Source organism: Cetorhinus maximus, chromosome 15, assembly GCF_964194155.1.
Source record: "Cetorhinus maximus chromosome 15, sCetMax3.hap1.1, whole genome shotgun sequence".
In the NCBI taxonomy this organism is placed as follows: Eukaryota; Metazoa; Chordata; class Chondrichthyes; order Lamniformes; family Cetorhinidae; genus Cetorhinus; species Cetorhinus maximus.
In genome coordinates, this window is record NC_135893.1 from 103,194,208 (window position 1) to 103,216,009 (window position 21,802).

The 21,802-nt window shown below is 44.8% G+C and overlaps 1 protein-coding gene across 2 annotated transcripts in view; it reads right to left on the reverse strand.

Annotated features, from left to right (window-relative positions):
• Nucleotides 1-21,802, reverse strand: part of snx29 (sorting nexin 29) — a 504,385-nt gene that overhangs the window by 417,067 nt on the left and 65,516 nt on the right. For both annotated transcript variants that reach the window (XM_078559132.1, XM_078559133.1), the window contains exons 8-10: nt 16,779-17,199; nt 7,969-8,093; nt 209-302 (exon numbers count right to left, since the gene is read on the reverse strand). In XM_078559132.1, coding sequence (XP_078415258.1) covers nt 209-302; nt 7,969-8,093; nt 16,779-17,199 — 640 coding nt within the window. The remainder of the gene's footprint in view (nt 1-208; nt 303-7,968; nt 8,094-16,778; nt 17,200-21,802) is intronic.

Sequence of the window (21,802 nt, forward strand, 5' to 3'; positions counted from 1 at the left end):
TGTGCAAAGAAGACAAAGCAAAGTTCAGGAAAACAACATTTTTCATGAACTATGAATGTGAAATAAATTAATTGTCCCCTCAGTATCAACACAATTCATAAACTACAGAAGTTTTATTTCGTATGACTTGGTATTATTAGAATTAACTTGAATATATCTGGGGAAGGAAAGACAATATAATCAGTGACAAGTGTTATTTACTCCACACCTGTAGTGTTGCTGGGATCCTTTCTGGGCTAGTTCGACAGCCAGAGGGACATTTTCATGTTCATCACAGTACACCAGGTTTTCAGAAGTGGCATCTGCAACACAATGTAATTTACATTATTTAGATCAACAAACTAATCTGGCACACAGAAAATACAAATAGTTCAACATTTGACAGCTGTTAAAGGGTCACATTCGTCAAAGAATATTATGTGCAATTACAGTTATATTTACCAAAACTACCAGAAACTTTGCGGTGATTTTGGGAAATGTAGCTTTAACCCTTCTGTTGATTAGTTATGGTTATTCACATCTTTCAGTGTGATCCCTATTCCAAATTTACCTACATAAGTAAGCCTCTTTTGTTAATTACTTATGATTCTACAAAGATCTTCTGGAGTTGCAACTGAAAATATTATGTGCATTTCACCAGTTCATTTCCTACAGATACAAGTTAGATTCCCAGCTGTCGTTCAGACAAACTAGTTTAATTTCTGGTGCCAAAAACTTGTTTAGATTTCCATCCATTCACCAGCCCGATGTTATTCAAACTGTCACTGGTATGTTATGGGGTCGCAAAGCAATTTAAACCCATTGCAGGCAGGTACGGAAAGTACCGGCCATCGAACACGTTCAGTGACGTGAGCGGACAAAATGGCGCGATCGGTTTCACGATGGTGTGAAATCAGTTTGCGATCATCCGCTCAGCCCACCAATGGCAGGCCGCGTTTCCTGCCATCGGACTTTGGGAACCGCATTTTAATACATCTGCATATCATTACCCGTCCATGTCGGTGGGAAAGCACACTGATGTGTTTCACAAAAGCTTATAAAAGTCGTGCATTTGGTGGGCTGCACTTTGAGGGGAACTCGGAGGTAAGAACACAGCAACCATGTCCAGCGCTCACCAGGGTCGCCTGTTGGGACTTCAAGCTTGTGGCACATTGGGAGGGGATGTTAAGGGCTGCCTTGCGGTTGAGGCAATTTGTTGTTGGGGTGGGGGGGGGGGGGGGGTCAGCTCTGCCGTTGAGGTGACTTGTAGGGGCATGGAGCAGTCACTGGTGGAGATGCTCACAGCCCCTTGCAAGGTCAGCATCCTGGTTTGGACCAGTCTCCCCCATGGTTCAAGCTAACAGTGCAGCCTTGCAGCATGGGTTAGGAGAATGCCTGTGCCTGAGCTGAGAGCACAGGCTGCAGTCCAGTGGGCAAAGCTGCTGCCAGTCAGTCGGGTGGAGTGGGGCGGAGGTGGGTGGGGTCTCGGGCAGTCATGCAGCGCACTAATCTCTGGCCATCCAAGTGGTGGTCAGCAGTCTCCAGTAAGCATTAAGGGGCCTTCAGACTTAACCAGGGCAGGTTCTTGGTACACCCATGCTAACCCACATGTCTCTCGCTTTCATCCTGCAGGAGTACAACATCAGGAACATGGAGCCTGGTGAATTAGCTGTAATTACAGAGAGCGAAGACGATGGAGGAAAGAGCAACAGAGGCTCCTGGCTGCACAGAGGGAGGAGCTGCACCCTCTGGAAGAAGGGGCGGCTGGGGCTCCCGCACACACCGCGGGCGAGCCATCGCTGCTCAGCATCCAGGGTCCACAGACCCCTTCATTCCTGCAGATGACGGAGAACCAGTGTCGCCAAAGACTGCATATGTCTTGGGAACTGGTCGATCACATCTGCTACCTGCTGCAGAATTTGGTGCCACGGGGATATGGATGGCATCCACTGCCAGTGGCCATGAAAGTCACAGCGGCACTTGATTTCTACGTGAGTGGCTCCTTTTAGGGCTCCATAGGTTTCCTCTGTGGGATATCACAAGCCTCCACCCACAAATCTATCCACGAGGTCACAGATGCCATCTTTACAAGGGCACACAACTTTATACATTTCGACCAGGACCAGAGCAGCCAGGGTGTAAGAGTGATTTGATTCACCCAGATCTCTGGTTTCCCACAGGTGCAGGGTGCGATCAACTGCACTCACATGGCGCTCAGGTCTCAGTCACAACACACAGTCAACTACAACAACCACAAGGGATTCCATTCGCTGAATGTGCAGCTGGTGTGCAACCACCAGAAATGCATCCTGCAGGTGTGCGCACAGTTTCTAGGGAGTGTGCACAACTGCTACATCCTCAGTCGGTCACAGATCCCTGAAGTCTTCCAAGGTCCACAAAAGCTTCAAAGATGGCTCCTTGCGGACAAGGGCTACCCACAGAGAGCATGGCTGATGACACCCATGCAGCAGCCTCAGACTGCAGCACAGCAATGGTATAATGAGGCTCATGCTGCAGCCTGCACCTTGGTGGGGCAGGCCATCGGGATGCTGAAAATGAGGTTCCAGTGCCTGGACCAGTCAGGTGGAGCCCTGCAATATAGTCCACAGGGAGTGTCACACATCGTCGTCGTCTGCTGTGCCCTTTACAGCCTGGTGCTGCAATGGGGAGAGGAGTGGATGGAGGAGCTGGAGGTCTCCTCTGATGACGATGCCGACAACAGGGGTGAGGGCGAGAGAGTCCTCGAAGGTGACGATGATGGGAATGAGGCCCTCGCACTGGCTAGATGAGGCAGGTGCGCTCGGGAGGCCCTGGTAGCTGCTAGATTTGTGGAGGATAAAGACGACATGCACTGAGGAAATATAGATCATCACATTGCATCCGTGAATGTTTGATGCCAGTCTAGTTTATGGCAGTGCACATACCCTCTGTGAGAATGCTCCAGTCATGGAGATGCAGTGGAGGCCCTAATAGCAGCTCGATTGCAGGAAGATGATGATGACATGCAGTGATCTCCATAGATCTTCACATAGTCTCTGAGAATGTCTGGCCGAGGGCAGCTCACTTGCGCTCTGTGATCAAGGTCATATATCATAGAGGAGCAGCCATGAAACTTTAGAAACACCTGATCCTTTGTCCGCCTTCAGCACCTGAGCCCTTCAGGAGCGCAGCATCACTGGTCACAAATACCGAAGGGATGGAGGCCAGTCCCACCTTAAAGGTGCTGAGGGCACACAGAGAGAATGAGGGAACTCTGTGATGCCTGCCCACTACATTCTGGCAGCAATGACCAGCACCGTCGGGGTGCGGGCATCAGTAATATGTTCAGGGAATGTGAAGCTGAACTATGACTTTGGTCTGAAGACTGCACAAAGCACAGGGAAGAGGCCCTGGACTGAGATACCTGCCTTTATCTTGTGCAGAAAGGTTTCACATCTGTGACATGAACACTGCTCATCAGAACAAGGAGCCATAGGCAGGGAGGCATTCTTGGCAGTTTATTGACAATAGTGAACAGTATGTACAAGTGATTAACACCTGTGATGGATCCCCTACCCGAGGAGCTCAGGCCTTTCACCTGGAGCAGGACCAGCATCCTCTACCTGGGGGTCCATCTCTGCCCTGCTGAGGAATCCTGGCCGGCGAACTGGCAGGAACTGGAGACGAAAGTCACCGCTCGCCTGCGGCGCTGGACAGGACTGCTCCGAGTTCTGTCTTACTGGGGTCGAGTTCTGGTCATAAACCATCTGATTGCCGCCATGTTGTGGTACCGGCTGGTCACTTTGACCCCTCCCCCGGACTTTGCCACGAAAATCCAGAGAATGCTCGTCGACTTCTTCTGGGACAAAAGATTGCACTGGGTCGCTGCTGAGGTTCTGAGTCTCCCGCTTGGGGAGGGCGGTCAGGCGCTACTGTGCCTACGCACACAGGTGGCGACTTTCCGTCTTCAGACCCTGCAGCGATACCTTTACGTTGAGCCTCCTCCGGGATGGTGTGCCCTGGCGACGTATTTCTTCCGCCAGGTGCACGGCCTGAATTATGACGTGCAGCTCCTGTTTATAGAGCAGAGGGGCCTCGGTGGCTCCTTACAGGCGTTGCCCATCTTTTACCAGGATCTGATCAAAGTCTGGACATGGTCGCCTCGCGACGCAGCTCTCCCCCGTCAGGAGTAGCGGCTATCGTCAGAGAGCCGCTGCTCAGGAATCCGCCCCTCCGTCCTTTTCAGTGGCTGGCGGAGAGGAGGGCTGTGGCTGCTGGGGTGACCAGGATCGGGGACTTGCTGGGTGGTGGAGGACTGGGCTGGATGCTCCTGCAGGAGTTGGCGCATCACGCGTCTGCGGGTGTCCAGATCGCAGCAGATGCCATCCAAGACCTAAGGACGGTCGTGCTCGGACCCAATGTTATTTTAGGTCTTGAGGTGGCCCAGGTGCGTGGTGATCTTCCTGCTGAACGTTCCACTGTTCGGACGGAATTCCACATTGTCCCCAAGCCCCGAACCCTCCCTCGGGTGCCGGTGCCCCGCAATATGAGCTGCCTCGGGGACATGCCCTCTGTGCCATTTGGCACGGCGCAGAGCGGCTTTCTGTACGGACTGCTGCTGCACACCTTCCATTTTCTCGCCCTCGTCCGCCGCCCGGACACGCCCTGGCGTGCCTTGTTGCCGTCCGGCGGCGGAGGCCCCCGATGGGAGGCCCTCTACGGAGGTGTTATCCCTCTTTCTATCGGGGACCTGGGTTGGAGGGTGTTGCATGCAGTAGTCCCCTACAACCGGAGAATGTGTAGGTTCACGGACTCCCAGGACACCTGCCCTTTTTGTGGTCTTGTGGAGTCCGTGGACCACGTTTATATAGGGTGTGATAGGCTGCACTTCCTTTTTAGTTATTTAAAAAACCTCTTGTTACTGTTTTGTTTGCACTTCAGTCCCACGCTCCTGATCTACGGACACCCAGTGCGGAAGGGGGTCGGGAAGGAGGAGGACCTCCTCGTGAACCTGCTCCTGGGTCTGGCCAAGTTGGCCATTAACAGGTCCAGGCAGCGGGCGATCGAGGGGGGAGTCCCGCCCGATTGTTTGTCCCTCTTCCGCGGCTACGTTCGCGGCCGGGTGTCCCTGGAGAGGGAGCACGCGGTATCTGCCGGCACTCTCGAGGCCTTCCATGCCCGGTGGGCACCGTGGGGACTGGGGTGTTTTATTGACCCCTTTAATCACATTTTGGTTTAATGTTTGTAAGTTTCCTTTAAACTTTGTCCTTGGTTTTACAGCTGACCTGACTTAGGGGCTGCGCTTGATTTATCCCTTATTTTGTTAATTTAGTTAATTGTTTTGACTCAAAAGAGTTACATCATGTTAACTTCCCTAACCCTGCTGCTATGTCTTGGTGCTCCCCTGACATCCATAGCGGAGGTGGAGGCAACCTGCTGACTGCGAAGTCCTGTCTGTGATGACCTGGGCAGGCGTCCTCTGGAGGGCCGAGACCTGGAAGGCCCTAGTCCGCTTTCGGAGTCCTGCTGTGTGGCAGTGGCACTCTCCCCGGCCTGTGGCGCTAGGGCTGCTGAGGTCACAGGAAGAGGGGATTTGGATGGGCCAGACACTCCCGGGGACACCTGGATGGATGGCCCTAGGGTGTGCACCTGCTTTTCCTCTTCCCGATGTGTGCCCAAGGGCCCCAGGCTGACTCCTTGCGGAGAAGGGGTAGCTGGAGTGAGATCAAGCTGCCCGGTGCCCCTCTCGTGTACACACTGTTGAAAGCCAACTAAAGCATCAGCGATGGAGTTGAGCCTTCGCACCAGTGCAGGAGCAAAGTCCTGGACCAAAGTCTCCATGGCAGCTGCCATCCTACCAGTGTTGGCCTCGGTGCGTTGGCAATGCCGGCGCTATCGCCTCACAATGAAGGCGGAGGGACTCCTCCGTCATGCCTTACAATCTGATGACTCAGCAGACATCCCTTCCTGATGTTCCCGAGCTTGCCTTTGCAGCTCCAGAAACTGTGACATGACCGAGCCCAGAGGCTCGTCATCTGACTCGGACTCAGCAGATTTCTGGCCTCCAGCAGTCCTCTGAGTGCCGGGGGCCTGGGAAGTCCCTGCCACCACTTGCTGTGGATCAGACAGTGCGATGTGCTCACCAGGTTGTGATCCTGAGACTATTCTAAAAGTTAAGTCCCAACGAGGTGTGTCTCTCTGCGCTGGTGGAGGGTGTGGGTGAACACTGTGACAGGACTTCAAGCAAGGTGCCTCCAGGTTCCACTTCAGAGGTTTCTTCAGGGCTTGACTGGAAGCCCCGGGTCATGGGCTCCGTCGTCTGTTTCCCAGACGTGCCTGCGGAAGGAAGAGGAGATAATTAGTGCACGGCAGTGGCCCGTGAAATAGGACACATCACTCACAGCATGGTTGTCTGATGGATGTTGCACTGCTGGACCCACACTTGGTAGAGCACCAACGACCTCACCATGAGCACAGAACCGGTCCAGATCCTCACCAGCCTGCTGGATGGCTCTCTTTTCAAAGTCCGTGAGGACCTGGGTTTCAGGCATTCACTCACCAGTCTGCGACCTCTCCCTCTTGTCTGCCAGCTTGTCCAGCATGAATAGAGATGGAGAGAATGTAAGCAGCACGCCTGCCGGGCCAGGTGATAACTATTGTCTGGCATGTGTGGGTGGTGGTGAGTGGTCCCATGGAGTTAATGGTAATGTCCCTTGAACTGGCAGTGAATGAGATCCCTGTGGATTTGTGATAGGTTCGAGAGTGTTTGAGTTGAGTGATCAGAAGAGTGACTTACTCTGGTGGAACAGAGGAAATCATTCATCCTCTTGCGGCACTGGGTGGCTGTCCTCTATTGAAGGGCATTGGCGCTGACCACCACTGCCACCGCCTCCAAAGCCTGGTTGGTCACGCCGCTGCCCATCCTACAGTCAAAGCGGGAGTAGAGGGCATCCCGCAAAGTCTCCAGGGCATCCAAAAGGTGTTCCCGTGACACATCACTATGTCTGGGGGCTGCAGTCTTCTTGCCTTTTGTGGAAATTTTCCCTGCAGCAGTCAAGGGCTGGAAGCGGTGGGCGCGGCTGGGCCTTCAATACGGCGCCCGGTGTGATGAAGCGGCGAGGTGATGGCGGACAGGTGAAGGATAGCCCACCCGCCATGGAAACGGCGTGTTTCCCCGGGAATACATAAATAACGTGGCGGGTTTGGGACGATGCAGCGTGAAAACCCACCATCGCAGCCGGCGGGTAAAACATCATTTTATCCGCCTGATACCGCGCTTAGCACAAATCTGGGACGATTCTGCCCATTGTCCCTAAACTGTCCATTTTTAGTACAGTTTTGTCCAATTCTGTGAATATATTCTATGTCCTATTCTATAGCAAACTAACAAATTTTGGTCCAAGAATGGGAAGTTAATGCATCCTATAGTTGATACAGGTCTCACGTCATTAAGATAAATATATTACTGAAAATGTTTATTAGCACACTGAGCAACAGAAACCGTGGACATATTTGTTGATTGCTAACAAGCAAGCTTAGATGTAACGTAGTAATGTGAAGGAAGCAGAAGAAATGAAAAGACAGTGTTCCTTTTTAATTATAATGCACAGTTGTATGATGAAAACTTAGAAAGATTTTTCTTCCTGAAAAACTTGAACTTTGCAAATTGATAGCTATCCTAAGAATTATGCCCTCAATTAGAAGGCCATTTTCATTTTTTTCCAATACATACAAATACTGAGTGTGTTGCAGTATTTCAGTTTAGCTGATGAAGGCAACTATTGGCAAGAGGCTTCTAGTAAACAAAATAATGAGGATGAAAGAAAAATAACATGAAAAAATTTTGAAAAGCCCAATAATTCTGATCTGCAAAAAGAGCAATGTATCATAAAAAGAAAAGCTAGGTTTAGCTTGTTTTTAAAAGGGGTATCATATTTTTAATCAGGCACCAGGGGGAGCTAGAGGTCAAGAAGGAATAAGCATCAATCGTTGAAGCTTCCATGTACCTACCAGACTGAGAGTAGGAACCAGCTGCAATGAATGGAAAAAGAATGTCAGAACTGTCATTGTCATTCAGAACTTGAAGGGTATTCCAGCTGGACATTTGAGAGATGGAAAGGTTCTGCACAAGAGATCTGAAAGAGTTAAAAATGTGATCGTTAAAAATGTGATGACCACATAGAATTATATAGGATTACATAGGACATACAGAACAGAAACAGGCCATTCGGCCCAGCCAATCCATGCCAGTGTTTATGCACCACTCGATCCTCCTCCTATCTTTTCTCATCTAAATTTACCATCATAGCCATCCTCTCCCTCATAAGCTTTTCTAGTTTCACCTCAAATGCCTGGCTAAAATCCTAGAAATTCCATAAAGTTTTTTCTGCATAGCAAAATGAGGTTTATTTTGATTGTTAGTTGCTCTATGACATTGCTCACAAGCAAAAATAAAAACTGAATGTCGTTCTTTCTAATAACTGTCCCCATGTTCATTTCTCTCTTTAATTATTTCACGTGTGCTCTCCAGCATATCATAGTAACCATTGGATAATAAGCATTCATTTTGAATCTGATCCCTGATATTTAGATGTGCAAGTTTTACAAGGATGATGCCAAAAGCGCAAGGCTATACCCATCAGGAAAGGGGGTGTACAGGCAGGGCGTGTTTTCTCTTGAAAATGAAAAATCTCTTTAAAATTACGAAAGATTTTAGTAGAGTTGGCAGTGAGTGTTTTCACTTGTGGAGAAGAGCAAACCTGGAGGTTACTCATATAAAATAGTCAGCAAGAAATCATATAGAGAATTCATAAGAAACTTATTTAATCAGAGTGGTTGTCTGTCCCATGATTCAAGATTGACATCTACTCGGGGTCATGAGTTTCTGCCATGAGTCTTCATGTGAACGGGACAATTCTCGACCCGCAGTTCTCTGGGCACATGGGGCAGGAGGTCCCATGAGGTCGTGGGATTCAGAGTGAAGGATTTGCTTCCCTTTCTTTCCTTCTCTGCTGCTGCTGCACATCATTAAGACACTGGCACTCATAATAATATGAATGGCAAAAATATGGAAATTGCTACCGCAGGGTAGTGTTTGAGATGAATAATATCGACACATTTAAGCATAAGCTAAATAAGCATATGAGGGAGAAGGAAAAGAGACAGTTATGCTGATAGAGTTTGATGAGGGAGGATGGGAGGAGGCTCCAGTTACAGCGAAATGGACTAGTTGGTTAATAAGCCATGTTTCTTTCCTGTATGTTCTATGTAATTCTATGTAATGCCCCCTTTTAGTTGATATGGTTAAATGTATTAAAATCAGTTGGTTTCAATATATCAAAGATACTCTCCGAAGATGGTATACTTAACTCACTTGCAAGGAATGCAGATTCACACTAATTATATTGAAAAGTAAAAATGTTAGCAGCTCCCATTAACTATAAGTCTTATCTGAAAATGTTCCAACTAGTTACAGAATAAGATCTCTAACAACTTTTTAAAGTCTTGAGAATGCGTTCATTCTGCTGAGATTGGATATTGAAATTCCACTTCCCAAGCCTCTATCTCATTTTCTCTGGCATAATTCTGATCCCTGTTAATTGTATAAATTAAGGTTAAGTGTTTACAGGTGGGAGGGGGCATTCATTGAATACCGACTTGTGCACTGTCGATCATTTTTGTTTAATTGATTTCTTCAAAAGAGTATAAAAGAAACACTTATTGATATTGGTGGTGGTAGTAGTGTTATTTTGTAATGTCCCACTATGAATAAATGTAAAACTGAGTAAGGATTGATTTCTGGCCTCGTCCTTCAACTGTCTGCAATAAGTTTAAGAATCCCCTGTCATCTGACGTTCAGATCCACAATGATGGCTATAACATTGTAGTTTTCACATCAAATGCAACAGAATTTGAAAGTTCACAAACCTATTTTCATTCAAAAAAAAATAAACCAAACTTGTAGAAGGTTTTTATCCAACAGTAATATAACTGCAAGTCAATCTTACATACAAGACAAGTTGTCATCGTTGTATTATTCGTCACAAGTAATTTACAACTTCAATGTGCAGTTTCAATGAAATGTGTCATGTCAAAATTTAAAATTCTCGAATTATGTCATCAGTTCAAATATATATGTTGAATTTTTGTTCACATTTATCTATTTTGGAATGTCTTTCACAAGCCTATATAAATGAAGAACATGACAGGCTCCAAGAGAAATCAAATCCACTGTGGAGGAAGAAAAATATAAATGCTGTTTCACATGAATAATAAATCTCAATATGAAGCAACATTTGTTGTTCCTTCAAATGAAAAACATAAAGATACTTTTAATGATAGTGCTAATAACAGTTAAATTAACAGAAATCCAAAGACTGGCATGTAGCTGCACAGTGCTGTAGATACATTTCATGTACCCTCCATATTCTGTACAACAGGACAATACTGCAGTAAATAGAACAAATTGTGAAAGTCATTTTTGTTGGTATTCACAATTATTAAGGGAAAATATCAGAAAAACACACTGATATATTTAAAAATTGCAACAAAAACTACATCTGAAATAATTTATGGATGACGCATCCCAATTCCAACAACCTTAATTCTAATTGGAGAGACCAAACGCAAACTGGGCGACCGTTTTGCGGAACACCTGCGGTCTGTCCGCAAGAAAGACCCAAACCTCCCTGTCGCTTGCCATTTTAACACTCCACCCTGTTCTCTTGCCCACATGTCTGTCCTTGGCTTGCTGCATTGTTCCAGTGAAGCCCAACGCAAACTGGAGGAACAGCACCTCATCTTCCGACTAGGCACTTTACAGCCTTCTGGGCTGAATATTGAATTCAACAACTTTAGATCTTAAACTCCCCCTCCCCCCATCCCCACCCTGTTTCTTTCCCCCCCCCACCCGCCTTTTTTTTCAATAATTTATATAGATTCTTCTTTCCCCACCTATTTCCATTATTTTTAAATCTAAAACTAAAACCTTTAGTCTTTCCACCCCACCCCCACTAGAGCTGTACTTTGAATATCCTGTCTTGCATTCTTAATTAGCACTTTTCTCAGACAAAGACCACCACCTTCAACACCTCTTTGACCCTTTTGTCTCTGACATCTTTTGATTATCTGCTCACACCACACCCTCAATGTGTCTCTTCCCCCCCACCCACCTTAAACCAATTTATATTTCTCCCTTGTTGAAACTATGCTTCAGTTCTGCTGAAGGGCCATGAGGGCTCGAAACGTTGACTGATTTCTTCTCCGCCGATGCTGCCAGACTTGCTGAGTTTTTCCAGGTAATTCTGTTTTTATTTAACCTTAATTCTCTCTCAACAGGCAGTTTATCACTAACAATCTGACATTTCGAATGTGTCCTCCTTGCAACAGAAAGGCCACAGACAAAATGTCATGGCGACTACTTTTAACGGTTACAATTCTGACAGCAAATACTTAGTACAGCTAAAGTTTTAAAATGTCACGTTTTAATACATATTCTTAAAGGTTAACTTTTTTTTCACAAAAATTTGAAGCTCAGTATTGTGAACTCATTTCAAGGGCATTACAACACACAAGGTTTTAGCATGCTGCGCCATGCAGCGCAGGATATTGTTTTGCGCCCATGACAAAAAGGCATGGGAATACTGGAAGAAGAGTAGACTATTCAGCCCCATCAGCCTGTTCACGATCCCTACTCTCCATCTCTCACTTCCCAACCTTTTCCTTACTCATGTCAATAGGTTACCCACATTTTTGCTAACAGCCACTTTTGTGGAACCTCATTGAATGCCTTCTGGAGGTCAATATAAATAACATCTATAGACATATTCTTATCTGCCATGTTAGTTACATTTAGCTCATTAGACAGAACTCACCCTTTACAAAGCCACATGGGCTTTCTCTGATTAATTCATACTTGTTCAACTGCACAGTCACTCTGTCTCTAACAACAGACTCCAGTAACTTCCCCACAGCAGGTGTTAGACAAATAGATCTATACTTTCCTGGTTTCTCTCTCCCACCCTTCCAAAATAATTCACTGACACTGCAATTTTCCAACCCAAAGGGACAATTCCTAAATCAAAGAAGTTATGGAAGATCATAACTAAGGTATTTGCAATTTCCTCACCTTTACTTTTAATAGGGCGGGAAAGAAACACAGACTGGACCTAACTTGTCCACCTCCGAACAGCCAATTATGGGGAAATGCTGTCAATAGCCTTAAAGAAGGTTGTCTGCCATTTCAGTAAAAGATGGTGAGTGGTATTGAAGAATTAAGTCTTAATAAAAAATATTTATGGCCTCAGATTCCAAACTTGATTGCTCCATACATTCCATACCTTTCCATTGTGCAAAAGCAGAGAGACCTGGGTGTATATGTACATAAGTCATTAAAGGTGGCAGGACAGGTAGAGAAAACTGTTTCTAAAGCATACAGTATTCTAGGCTTCCTTAATAGGGGCATAGAGTACAAGAGCAGGGAGGCTTTGATGAACTTATATAAGACACTGATTAGGCCTCAGCTGGAGTATTGTGTACAGTTCTGGATGCCACACTATAGGAAGGATGTGAACACATTGGAGAGAGTGCAGAAGAGGTTTACGAGAATGATCCCAGGGATGAGACACTTCAGTTATGAGGAATGATTGGAGAAGTTGGAGAGGAGAAAGCTAAGGGGAGACACTTGATAGGAATTTTCAAAATCATGAGGGGGCTGGGCAGAGTAGGTAGGGAGAAACTCTTCCCACTCGTAAACGGATCGAGAACCAGAGGGCATAATTTTAAAGTGTTTTGCAAAAGAAGCAATTGTGAGGTGAGAAAAAACTTTTTCACACAGCGAGTAGTTAGGGTTTGGAATGCACTGCCTGGAAATGTGGTGGAGGCAGGTTCAATTGAGGCATTCAAGAGGGCATTGGATGATTATTTAAACAGAAACAATGTATAGGGTTACGGGGAAAAGGCAGGAGATTGGCACTAAGTTAAAATGCTCAGAGAGCCAGTGCAGACACAATGGGCTGAATGGCCTTCTACACTGTAACAATTCTGTGATTCTGATTCTGTGATTTATACCCACGTTCATCTACTGTTCATCCCAATGAAACAAAATGAAAAAATATAACTGCTAACGTAAACAACTCATTTGGACGGTGTTTAATTTGGGCTGCATTTAAATTGTTTTGTCATTTGCACTTCAAATTTCATTGACCTCTTTTTCTCTTTGGATTTGTTCTTCCCATTGAGGTTTAGAAAATATTCCAAAATGTTATGTATAAAATCTGCTCTGAAGAAGTAATATTGTGCTACAAAATGTTGTCAGTATTTCCTTAAATTTTGATCTGCTCTTTTCAGGCCTCATTTTACACTGTACATCTTTGTTTGAAATTTCTTTTGAGTTTATTCACTGAAAATACAAATGGTGATGCACATGTACAGAAACAACAGATTCTGTGAAAGTGTACACTGTAATTACTAACAATACTGACCACTAACAAATTATAAACCTCATGATGTCTCAAATTTTCTTTACCAGCTTCATAACAATCAGCATTTATGTATCACCTTTAATGAATAAAGGGTCTCAAAGATCTTCACAGAGGTATAATTCTAGTCTGTAGGGCCTAAACTGCTGAAAATACATCTGTTAATGGTGGGGCGAAGGGTGTTCCAATGCTCCCAAACACTGGCCTGACCTTATAAAAATAATTCTGAACCCTGACAGCCCATCCCAGCAATGCCAGGCCACGGCCCTCTTTCCTGTATTCCCAGCGTCACCTCGAATGCTGATAAGCCAGTGTTCCAGATAATACTCCTCCACTATTTCCTCCAACTCCAGCATGATGCCACCACCAAACACATCTTCCCCTCACCTCCCTGTCAGCATTCCATAGGGGTCGGGACACCCTGGTCCACTCCCCCATCATCCCCAACACCTCACCCCCTTCCCATGGCAACTTCCCATGTAATCGCAGACGGTACAACACCTGCCCCTTTACCTCCTCACCGTCCGAGGGTCCAAACACTCCTTTCAGGTGAAGCAGCACTTCACTTGCACCTCCTTCAATTTGGTCTACTGCATTTGTTGCTCCCAATGCGGTCTCCTCTACATTGGAGGCACCAAACGCAGACTGGGTGACCACTTTGCGGGACACCTTCGGTCTGTCCGCAAGCATGACCCAGACCTCCCTGTCGCTTGCCATTTCAACACACCACCCTGCTCTCATGCCCACATGTCCGTCCTTCGCCTGCTGAAATGTTCCAGTGAGGCCCAATGCAAACCGGAGGGACAGTACCTCATCTTCCGATTAGACACTTTGCACTTCAACAACTTCAGACCATGAACTGTCTCCTCTACCTTCATCCCTTTTTAAAAATTTATTTTTATTTTTTATTCACTGTTTTATCCCATATTCTTATCCCTTTTTCATCCCTTTTTCTATCCTTTTTCCCCCAACTACCTCCCCCTCCCCTCCCCCCACCCCACTCCCAAAAGGGCCATCTGTTACTTATTCTATGTTGTTCTTTCAGAGTGCTGACCCTTGTTCTGTTATTCACACATTCTTCTTTCTTACCTTATGCCACTATCAGCACCTTCTTTAGCCATTACCACTACCATTAACACTCCCTTTGACTTGTATCCATTATATCCTTGTCAATCTCTCCTTAGCCCCCACCTATCACTGACCTTCTACCTAGCTTCACCTGCTCCACCCCCCTTTAAAGAGTATAAATTCTATCACATTTCTACTTCTCTTTAGCTCTGAAGAAGTCATACGGACTCAAAACGTTACGTTAACTTTGTTTCTCTCTCCACAGATGCTGCTTGACCTGCTGATTTTTCCAGAATTTTCTGTTTTTATTTTAGATTTCCAGCATCCAGTATTTTGCTTTTATTCCAGATAATACTACTGCATATAATAAATACCCTTCTTTTAAAACTGCTGGTTCACAAGCAAAAGCAAATAAGATCTACTAGCAGTTGACATAATTATAGAAACACTTGGTAAAAGTGGCTTTTTTTTAAAAAAAACCCTAAACTCCAAGATTAGAATGAAGGGGGTAAAACTTCAAGAGCTTTGTCAAAGGAAGTAACCAATTATTAAAAACTAAGAACTAGCTCTGTGGGTCTCAGGAGGGAAAAACATGTGAAAACTAAATACCTATGTTGTTAATGTACAAACATGGATAAAAGATCATCTGATTACTGTGTTTAGCCGTCAATTATCTTCCTGTTTATGAACAGTATGTCAATCCAGCAGAACTTAAGGGATAAGTGAAAGTGTCCCAGGGCCTTTTACTATTTTTTTTTGGGAGGTGGGTGTCACTTGCAAGGCCAGCATTTGTTGCCCACCCCTAATTGCCCTTGAACTGAGTGGCTTGCTGAGCCAATTCAGAGGTCAACCACACTGCTGTAGATCTGGAGTCAAATGTAGGCCAGACCAGGCAAGGGTGGCAGGTTTCCTTCCCTAAAGGATATCAGTGAACCTGATGGGTACTTACAACAATCAATGATCGTTCCATGGTCACCATTGCTGAGGCTAGCTTTCAATTCCAGATTTTAATAATGGAATTCAAATTCTACCAGCTGCCGTGGTGGGATTCGACCCATGTCCCCCGGAGCATTACAAAAACAAAAAAACCTGGAAAAACTCGGCAGGTCTGGCAGCATCTGCGGAGAGGAATACAGTTAACGTTTCGAGTCCGAATGACCCATCAACAGAACTAAGTAAAAATAGAAAAGACGTGAAATATAAGCTGGTTTAAGGGGGGGGGGGGGACAAGTAGAGCTGGATAGAGGGCCAGTGATAGGTGGAGATAACCAAAAGATGTTACAGACAAAAGGACAAAGAGGTGTCTTGAAGGTGGTGATATTATCTAAGGAATGTGATAATAGCTGACATTAAGGGTAGAAAGCAGGACAAGCAAGGTACAGAGAGCCCTAGTGGGGGTGGAGTGGGGTGAAGGAATCAAAAAAGGCTAAAAGGTAGAGATAAAACAATGGATGGGAATACATTTAAAAATAATGGAGCTAGGTGGGAAAAGAAAAATCTATATAAATTATTGGAAAAAAAAAGGTGGGGGGGGGTAAAATCGGAAAGGGGGTGGGGATGGAGGAGAGAGTTCACGATCGAAAATTGTTGAACTCAATATTCAGTCCGGAAGGCTGTAAAGTGCCTAGTCGGAAGATGAGGTGCTGTTCCTCCAGTTTGCGTTGGGCTTCACTGGAACAATGCAGCAAGCCAAGGACAGACATGTGGGCATGAGAGCAGGGTGGAGTGTTGAAATGGCAAGCGACAGGGAGGTCTGGGTCATGCTTGCGGACAGGCCTTTGAAGGGTCATTCGGACTCGAAACGTTAACTGTGTTCCTCTCCGCAGATGCTGCCAGACCTGCCGAGTTTTTCCAGGTATTTTTGGGTTTTTTTTTGGATTTCCAGCATCCGCAGTTTTTTACTTTTATCCGCAGAGCATTAGCCTGGTCCTCTGGATTATAGTTCAGTGACATTACCACGACATCACAATCACCCCAATCTGTTGCATCTACATCCATGTTTTTAGGTATTATTCTGTTTTAGAGAAACTGTTTACAAGTTAAAATGTTTTTGAGGATAGGTACAAATATTTCTCTTAAATAATTTTTGCCTCATCAATTACATTCACAGTGACAGTTGAGAAAGCGAGTAGCAACCTGAACCCGGGCCTCCAACAGTGCCATGCAAAACAGCACAGGAGAAGCATCAATTCTGATCAATGCAAAAGAAAAGCAGTGTCATTTTTAGCTTTAGAATTAACTGGCAAAAGAGGCATTCCAATTTTAGACACTCACTGTTCTGAAACAAGCCTGTCCTCCTCAATCTCTTTACTTTGAGAGATCTTTTGATATATGTGCTCTCCATCCACATCTTCATCATCATCTTCATCATCATCATCAATGCTTTTCATGTCTAGCTTCTTGTGATTAGAATCACCATTTAGGCATACGTCCACAGTTTTCAAGATACTGCTGTTGAATTCTTTTCCATCGGAATCTGGTTTTCCATTCAAATCTGGACTAAAAGCTAATATCACGGAAGAATCGATGGCTGAACAAACAGCTGAAGATCTTTCTGAATTTTCCTCAGAGCTTGTTAAATCTGAACTTTTCACTTGCTCAGTAGAGCCTTGTTCCTCTTCCTCATTGTCACCATCAAATGAGATGATATTTGGCACCATTTTCTTTTTCTTTTTTTCTCTTTTATTTTTTCCATCTATCAATGAAAAAAAAAAGCCAAAATGAATTGCCACGTTTTACCAGTCCAAGGAATAAATACCGGACATGGCTAAAGTATAGCACTAAAGGGCGTGCTGTGGTTGATTAGTTTATCACTGAGAGTATTTTTTTACTCTACTAAATATCTCAGGAATTCTTCAGTAAAAATTGGATCAGAATTTTGGGCTAGCACATATAAACATTTTACTGCAATACAGATACATTAACATGAAATGCTTGCAAGCACACTGATCATGCTCAGATTAATTCAAATAAACTGATAAAATGAGCTCAATGATTGAAATTGTGCATCAGCTTAAGTAAAAATCCACCCACTTGCAGAAATAAAACTGTGACACCATTTTCTGACCTAGACACCAACCAGGGCTGGTGCCTCAACTTAACACACCCCTTTTCTAAGTTATTTACAAACAAACATACAAATTCGGAGCAGCAGGTCACTTGGCCCCTCAAGCCTGTCCACCAGTCAATAAGATCATGGTTGATATGATAAATTTAAAATTATCTTCAGAAGAAGTAAGGGTTTTGTTTTCTGCAGCTGCCAAAGGATCAAAAGTACTAAAAATAGTTTGTACAAATGCATCCCATGCTTCAAAGAGAAATAATAACGGAACTTCTGGCCATCATTTTCCAATCTACTCTAGCTACAGATGTGGTTCTGGAGCACAGGAAGATTGTTAATGTTGTGCCAATGTTAAAATAAGGAGGAAGGGGTAGCCAGTCAGCCACACCTTGGTGATGGCCAAATTATTGGAAAAAATTCTGACAGTATAAATTGTAATTTAGAAAGGCACAGATTCATCAAGAATAGTCAGCATAGATTTGTTAAGAGAAGGTCACGTCCGACCGATGGTATTTTTTGAGGAGATAACAAGGAAGATCACTGAGGATAGCAATTTGACGTATTCTACGTGGATTTTAGCAAGGCTTTCACAAGGTCTCACATGGCAAACTGGTCACAAAATTAAAAATTTGTGGGAGCTAAGGGAAAACGGCAAGGTGTGTTAATGGTTCGTTGATTGTGTTGTTAAAGATACACGAGCGATGGATATTGGTTCAGGGCTGAGCACACATATAAAGAGAATCTGTTGGGACGCTAAGTAGTTACATCTGTAATGCTGCATCCTGTGAATAAACCTACAATCAAGGAAAAGATCTGTGAATGCTTCATTCTCCACCATCCGGCTTGGATCCAGTTAACAAGTTGGACCCAAAACTGGCTCAGTGCTAGGAAGCAAAGAATAATGGTCAGTGAACCGGACTAGAAGGTGTGACTAGAAGACTATTCCGCAGAGGTCAGTACTGCGGCCCTTGCTGCTCATGATGTATATCAATAATTTGGATGAAAATATAAGGGGCACAATTAAGGAGTTTGTAAATTATATGAAAATCGGTTGAGGGGTTGATAGGGGAAAATATCAATGGATTGGTCAGGTGGACAGAAAAGTTGCAAATGGAATTCAATCTGGAGAAGTGTGAGGTAATGCATTTTAGGAGGCAAGCAAAGCAAGGGAATACACAATAAATGGTAAGACACTGATTAACGTGGAGAAACAGCGAGACCTTTGAGTCTATGTCCACAGGTCCCTGAAGATAGCAGGACAGATAGATAAGGTGGTTAAGAAAGCATACAAGATGCTTGCCATTACTGGCTGAGGCATGGATTATATGAACAGGTTAAGTTATGCTAAAACTGTATAAAACACTAGCTAGATCACAGCTAGAGTACTATGTATAGTTCTGGTCACTACATTAAAGGAAGGAATGATCGCACTGAAATGGAAAGAGTGGGTACAGAGCAGCTTCACAAGAATGTTGCCAGGAATGGAGAATTTTAGCTGTGAGGCAAGATTAGATAGGCTGGGATTGTTTTCTTTGGAACAGAGAAAGCTGAGGGGAGATTTAATTGAAGGGTATGAAATTATTTGGAATCTAGACACAATGGCCCATTTTCTGGTTGCACAGACATGATGGACTGAATGGCCTTCTTCTGTGCCGTTAATATTTCTGCGTTAACCTATCACTTTACAAAACTTGCTTAAGATAAAAGTAAGCCTGTCCTTCCCTTACCAAAACCTCTAATTCCCAGTTATGCTTAAGATGCAAGTACTACATCCATTCCTCTTTGAAATCTTGCTTGTTCCGTAAGTCGTTTTTTTAAGAAGTTAATATATTTTTCCTTCCCATGGAGGTCTTATACCTTGTGCTTGTGTTGTCTTTGTTGAACATATCAAGAGAGGTTTTGCCTCCCTGCCACATCTTCAAAGATTAGCACTGACCAAGTGATCATTTGCCAGGGTCCTGGCCGGGATGACTGCTCCCAGACACAACATCCTAGGTCAGCTAAACACCAGGAACTTTCCTTCTAAGCCCAACATAAACATAAGTCCTACCCATCAATATTAGAAACAAATCTTCATCCTAACTCCAAATCTTACTTAATGCCTTAAACTGTAAAAAGTTTAAAAACACTTTAACCTCTGCTATTTGAGAAAGTTTTGCCAAAGTAGTGTAGACCCACAGAAGCATGGTGAAAACAGTGATGTGCATCAGACACACTAATTTATACATAACTACTCAGCAAGGGTACAACAGTAAAGTGGTTATGTTGTTAAGACTCAGAATCTAGGATTCACAAAGGCTCCTTAGACAGCATCTTCCAAACCCACCACCACTACCACCTAGAAGGACAAGGGCAGCAGATAAATGGGAACACCACTACCTGGAAGTTCCCCTGCAAGTCACTCACCATCCTGACTTGGAAGTAAATTGCCGTTCATTCACTGTCGCTGGGTCAAAATCCTGGAACTCCCTTCCTAACAGCACTGTGGATGTATCTACACCACATGGACTGCAGCGGTTCAAGAAGGCTGCTCACCACCACCTTCTCAAGGGCAACTAGGGATCGGCAATAAATGCTGGCCCAGCCAGCGAAGCCCACATCCCGTGAATGAATTTTTAAAAAGCATGTTCAAACCCCATCAGGACAGTTTTCCAATTTTCAGTCAGTTTAAGGGTGAGAAGGCTTTACAGCAGGTGCAAGGGTCAGAGGCTTTAGAGAGGGTGCAGAAAAGATTTATACGAATGATTCCAGGGATGAGGGACTTCACTTACGTGGCCTGTCAGTATTTATGGCAGTAAGTGAAGATCACAGGGCACTACTTGAAGAGCAGAGAAGTACTGCCAGTGTTGTGGGCAACATTTATCTCTCACCATCAAAATCCCCCAAAACATGCTGCATGTCCATTATTAGAGTCCATTATTAAGGATGAGATTTCAGAATACTTGGAAGTGCATGGTAAAATAGGGCAAAGTCAGCATGGTTTCATCAAGGGGAAGTCATGCCTGACAAATCTGTTAAAATTCTTTGAGGAGGTAATGAGTAGGTTAGACAAAGGACTTGGACTTCCAGAAGGCCTTTGACAAGGTGCCGCACAGGAGGCTGCTCAGTAAGATAAGAGCCCATGGTGTTAGAGGCAAGGTACTAGCATGGATAGAAGATTGGCTGTCTGGCAGGAGGCAGAGAGTGGGGATAAGGGGGTCCTTCTCAGGATGACGGTCAGTGACTAGTGGAGTTCCACAGGGGACAGTGTTGGGACCACAACTTTTCACTTTATACTTTAATGATCTAGATGAAGGAACTGAGGGCATCCTGGCTAAGTTTGCAGATGATACAAAGATAGGTGGAGGGACAGGTAGTATTGAGGAGGCGGGGAGGCTGCAGAAGGATTTGGACAGGTTAGGAGAATGGGCAAAGAAGTGGCAGATGGAATACAACGTGGGGAATTGTGAGGTCATGCACGTTGGTAGGAAGAACAGAGGCATAGACTATTTTCTAAATGGGGAGAGAATTCAGAAATCTGGAGTGCAAAGGGATTTGGGAGTCCTAGTCCAGGATTCTCTTAAGGTTAATTTGCAGGTTGAGTCGGCAGTTAGGAAGGCAAATGCAATGTTGGCATTTATTTCGAGAGGACTAGAATATAAAAGCAGGAATATGCTGCTGAGGCTTTATAAGGCTCTGGTCAGACCACATTTAGAATATTGTGAGCAATTTTGGGCCCCGTATCTCAGGAAGGATGTTCTGGTCCTGGAGAGGGTCCAGAGGAGGTTCACGAGAACGATCCCAGGAATGAAAGGCTTAACATATGAGGAACGTTTGAGGACTCTGGGTCTATACTCGATGGAGTTTAGAAGGATGAGGGGGGATCTGATTGAAACTTACAGAATACTGAAAGGCCTGGATAGAGTGGACGTGGGGAAGATGTTTCCATTAGTAGGAGAGACTAGGACCCGAGGGCACAGCTTCAGAGTAAAGGGAAGACCTTTTAGAACAGAGATGAAGAGAAACTTCTTTAGCCAGAGAGTGGTGAATCTATGGAATTCATTGCCACAGAAGGCTGGGGAGGCCAGGTCATTGAGTGTATTTAAGACCGAGATAGATAGGTTCTTGATTGGTAAGGGGATCAAAGGTTACGGGGAGAAGGTGGGAGAATGGGGTTGAGAAACTTATCAGCCATGATTGAATGGCGGAGCAGACTCGATGGGCCGAATAGCCTCATTTCTGCTCCTATGTCTTATGG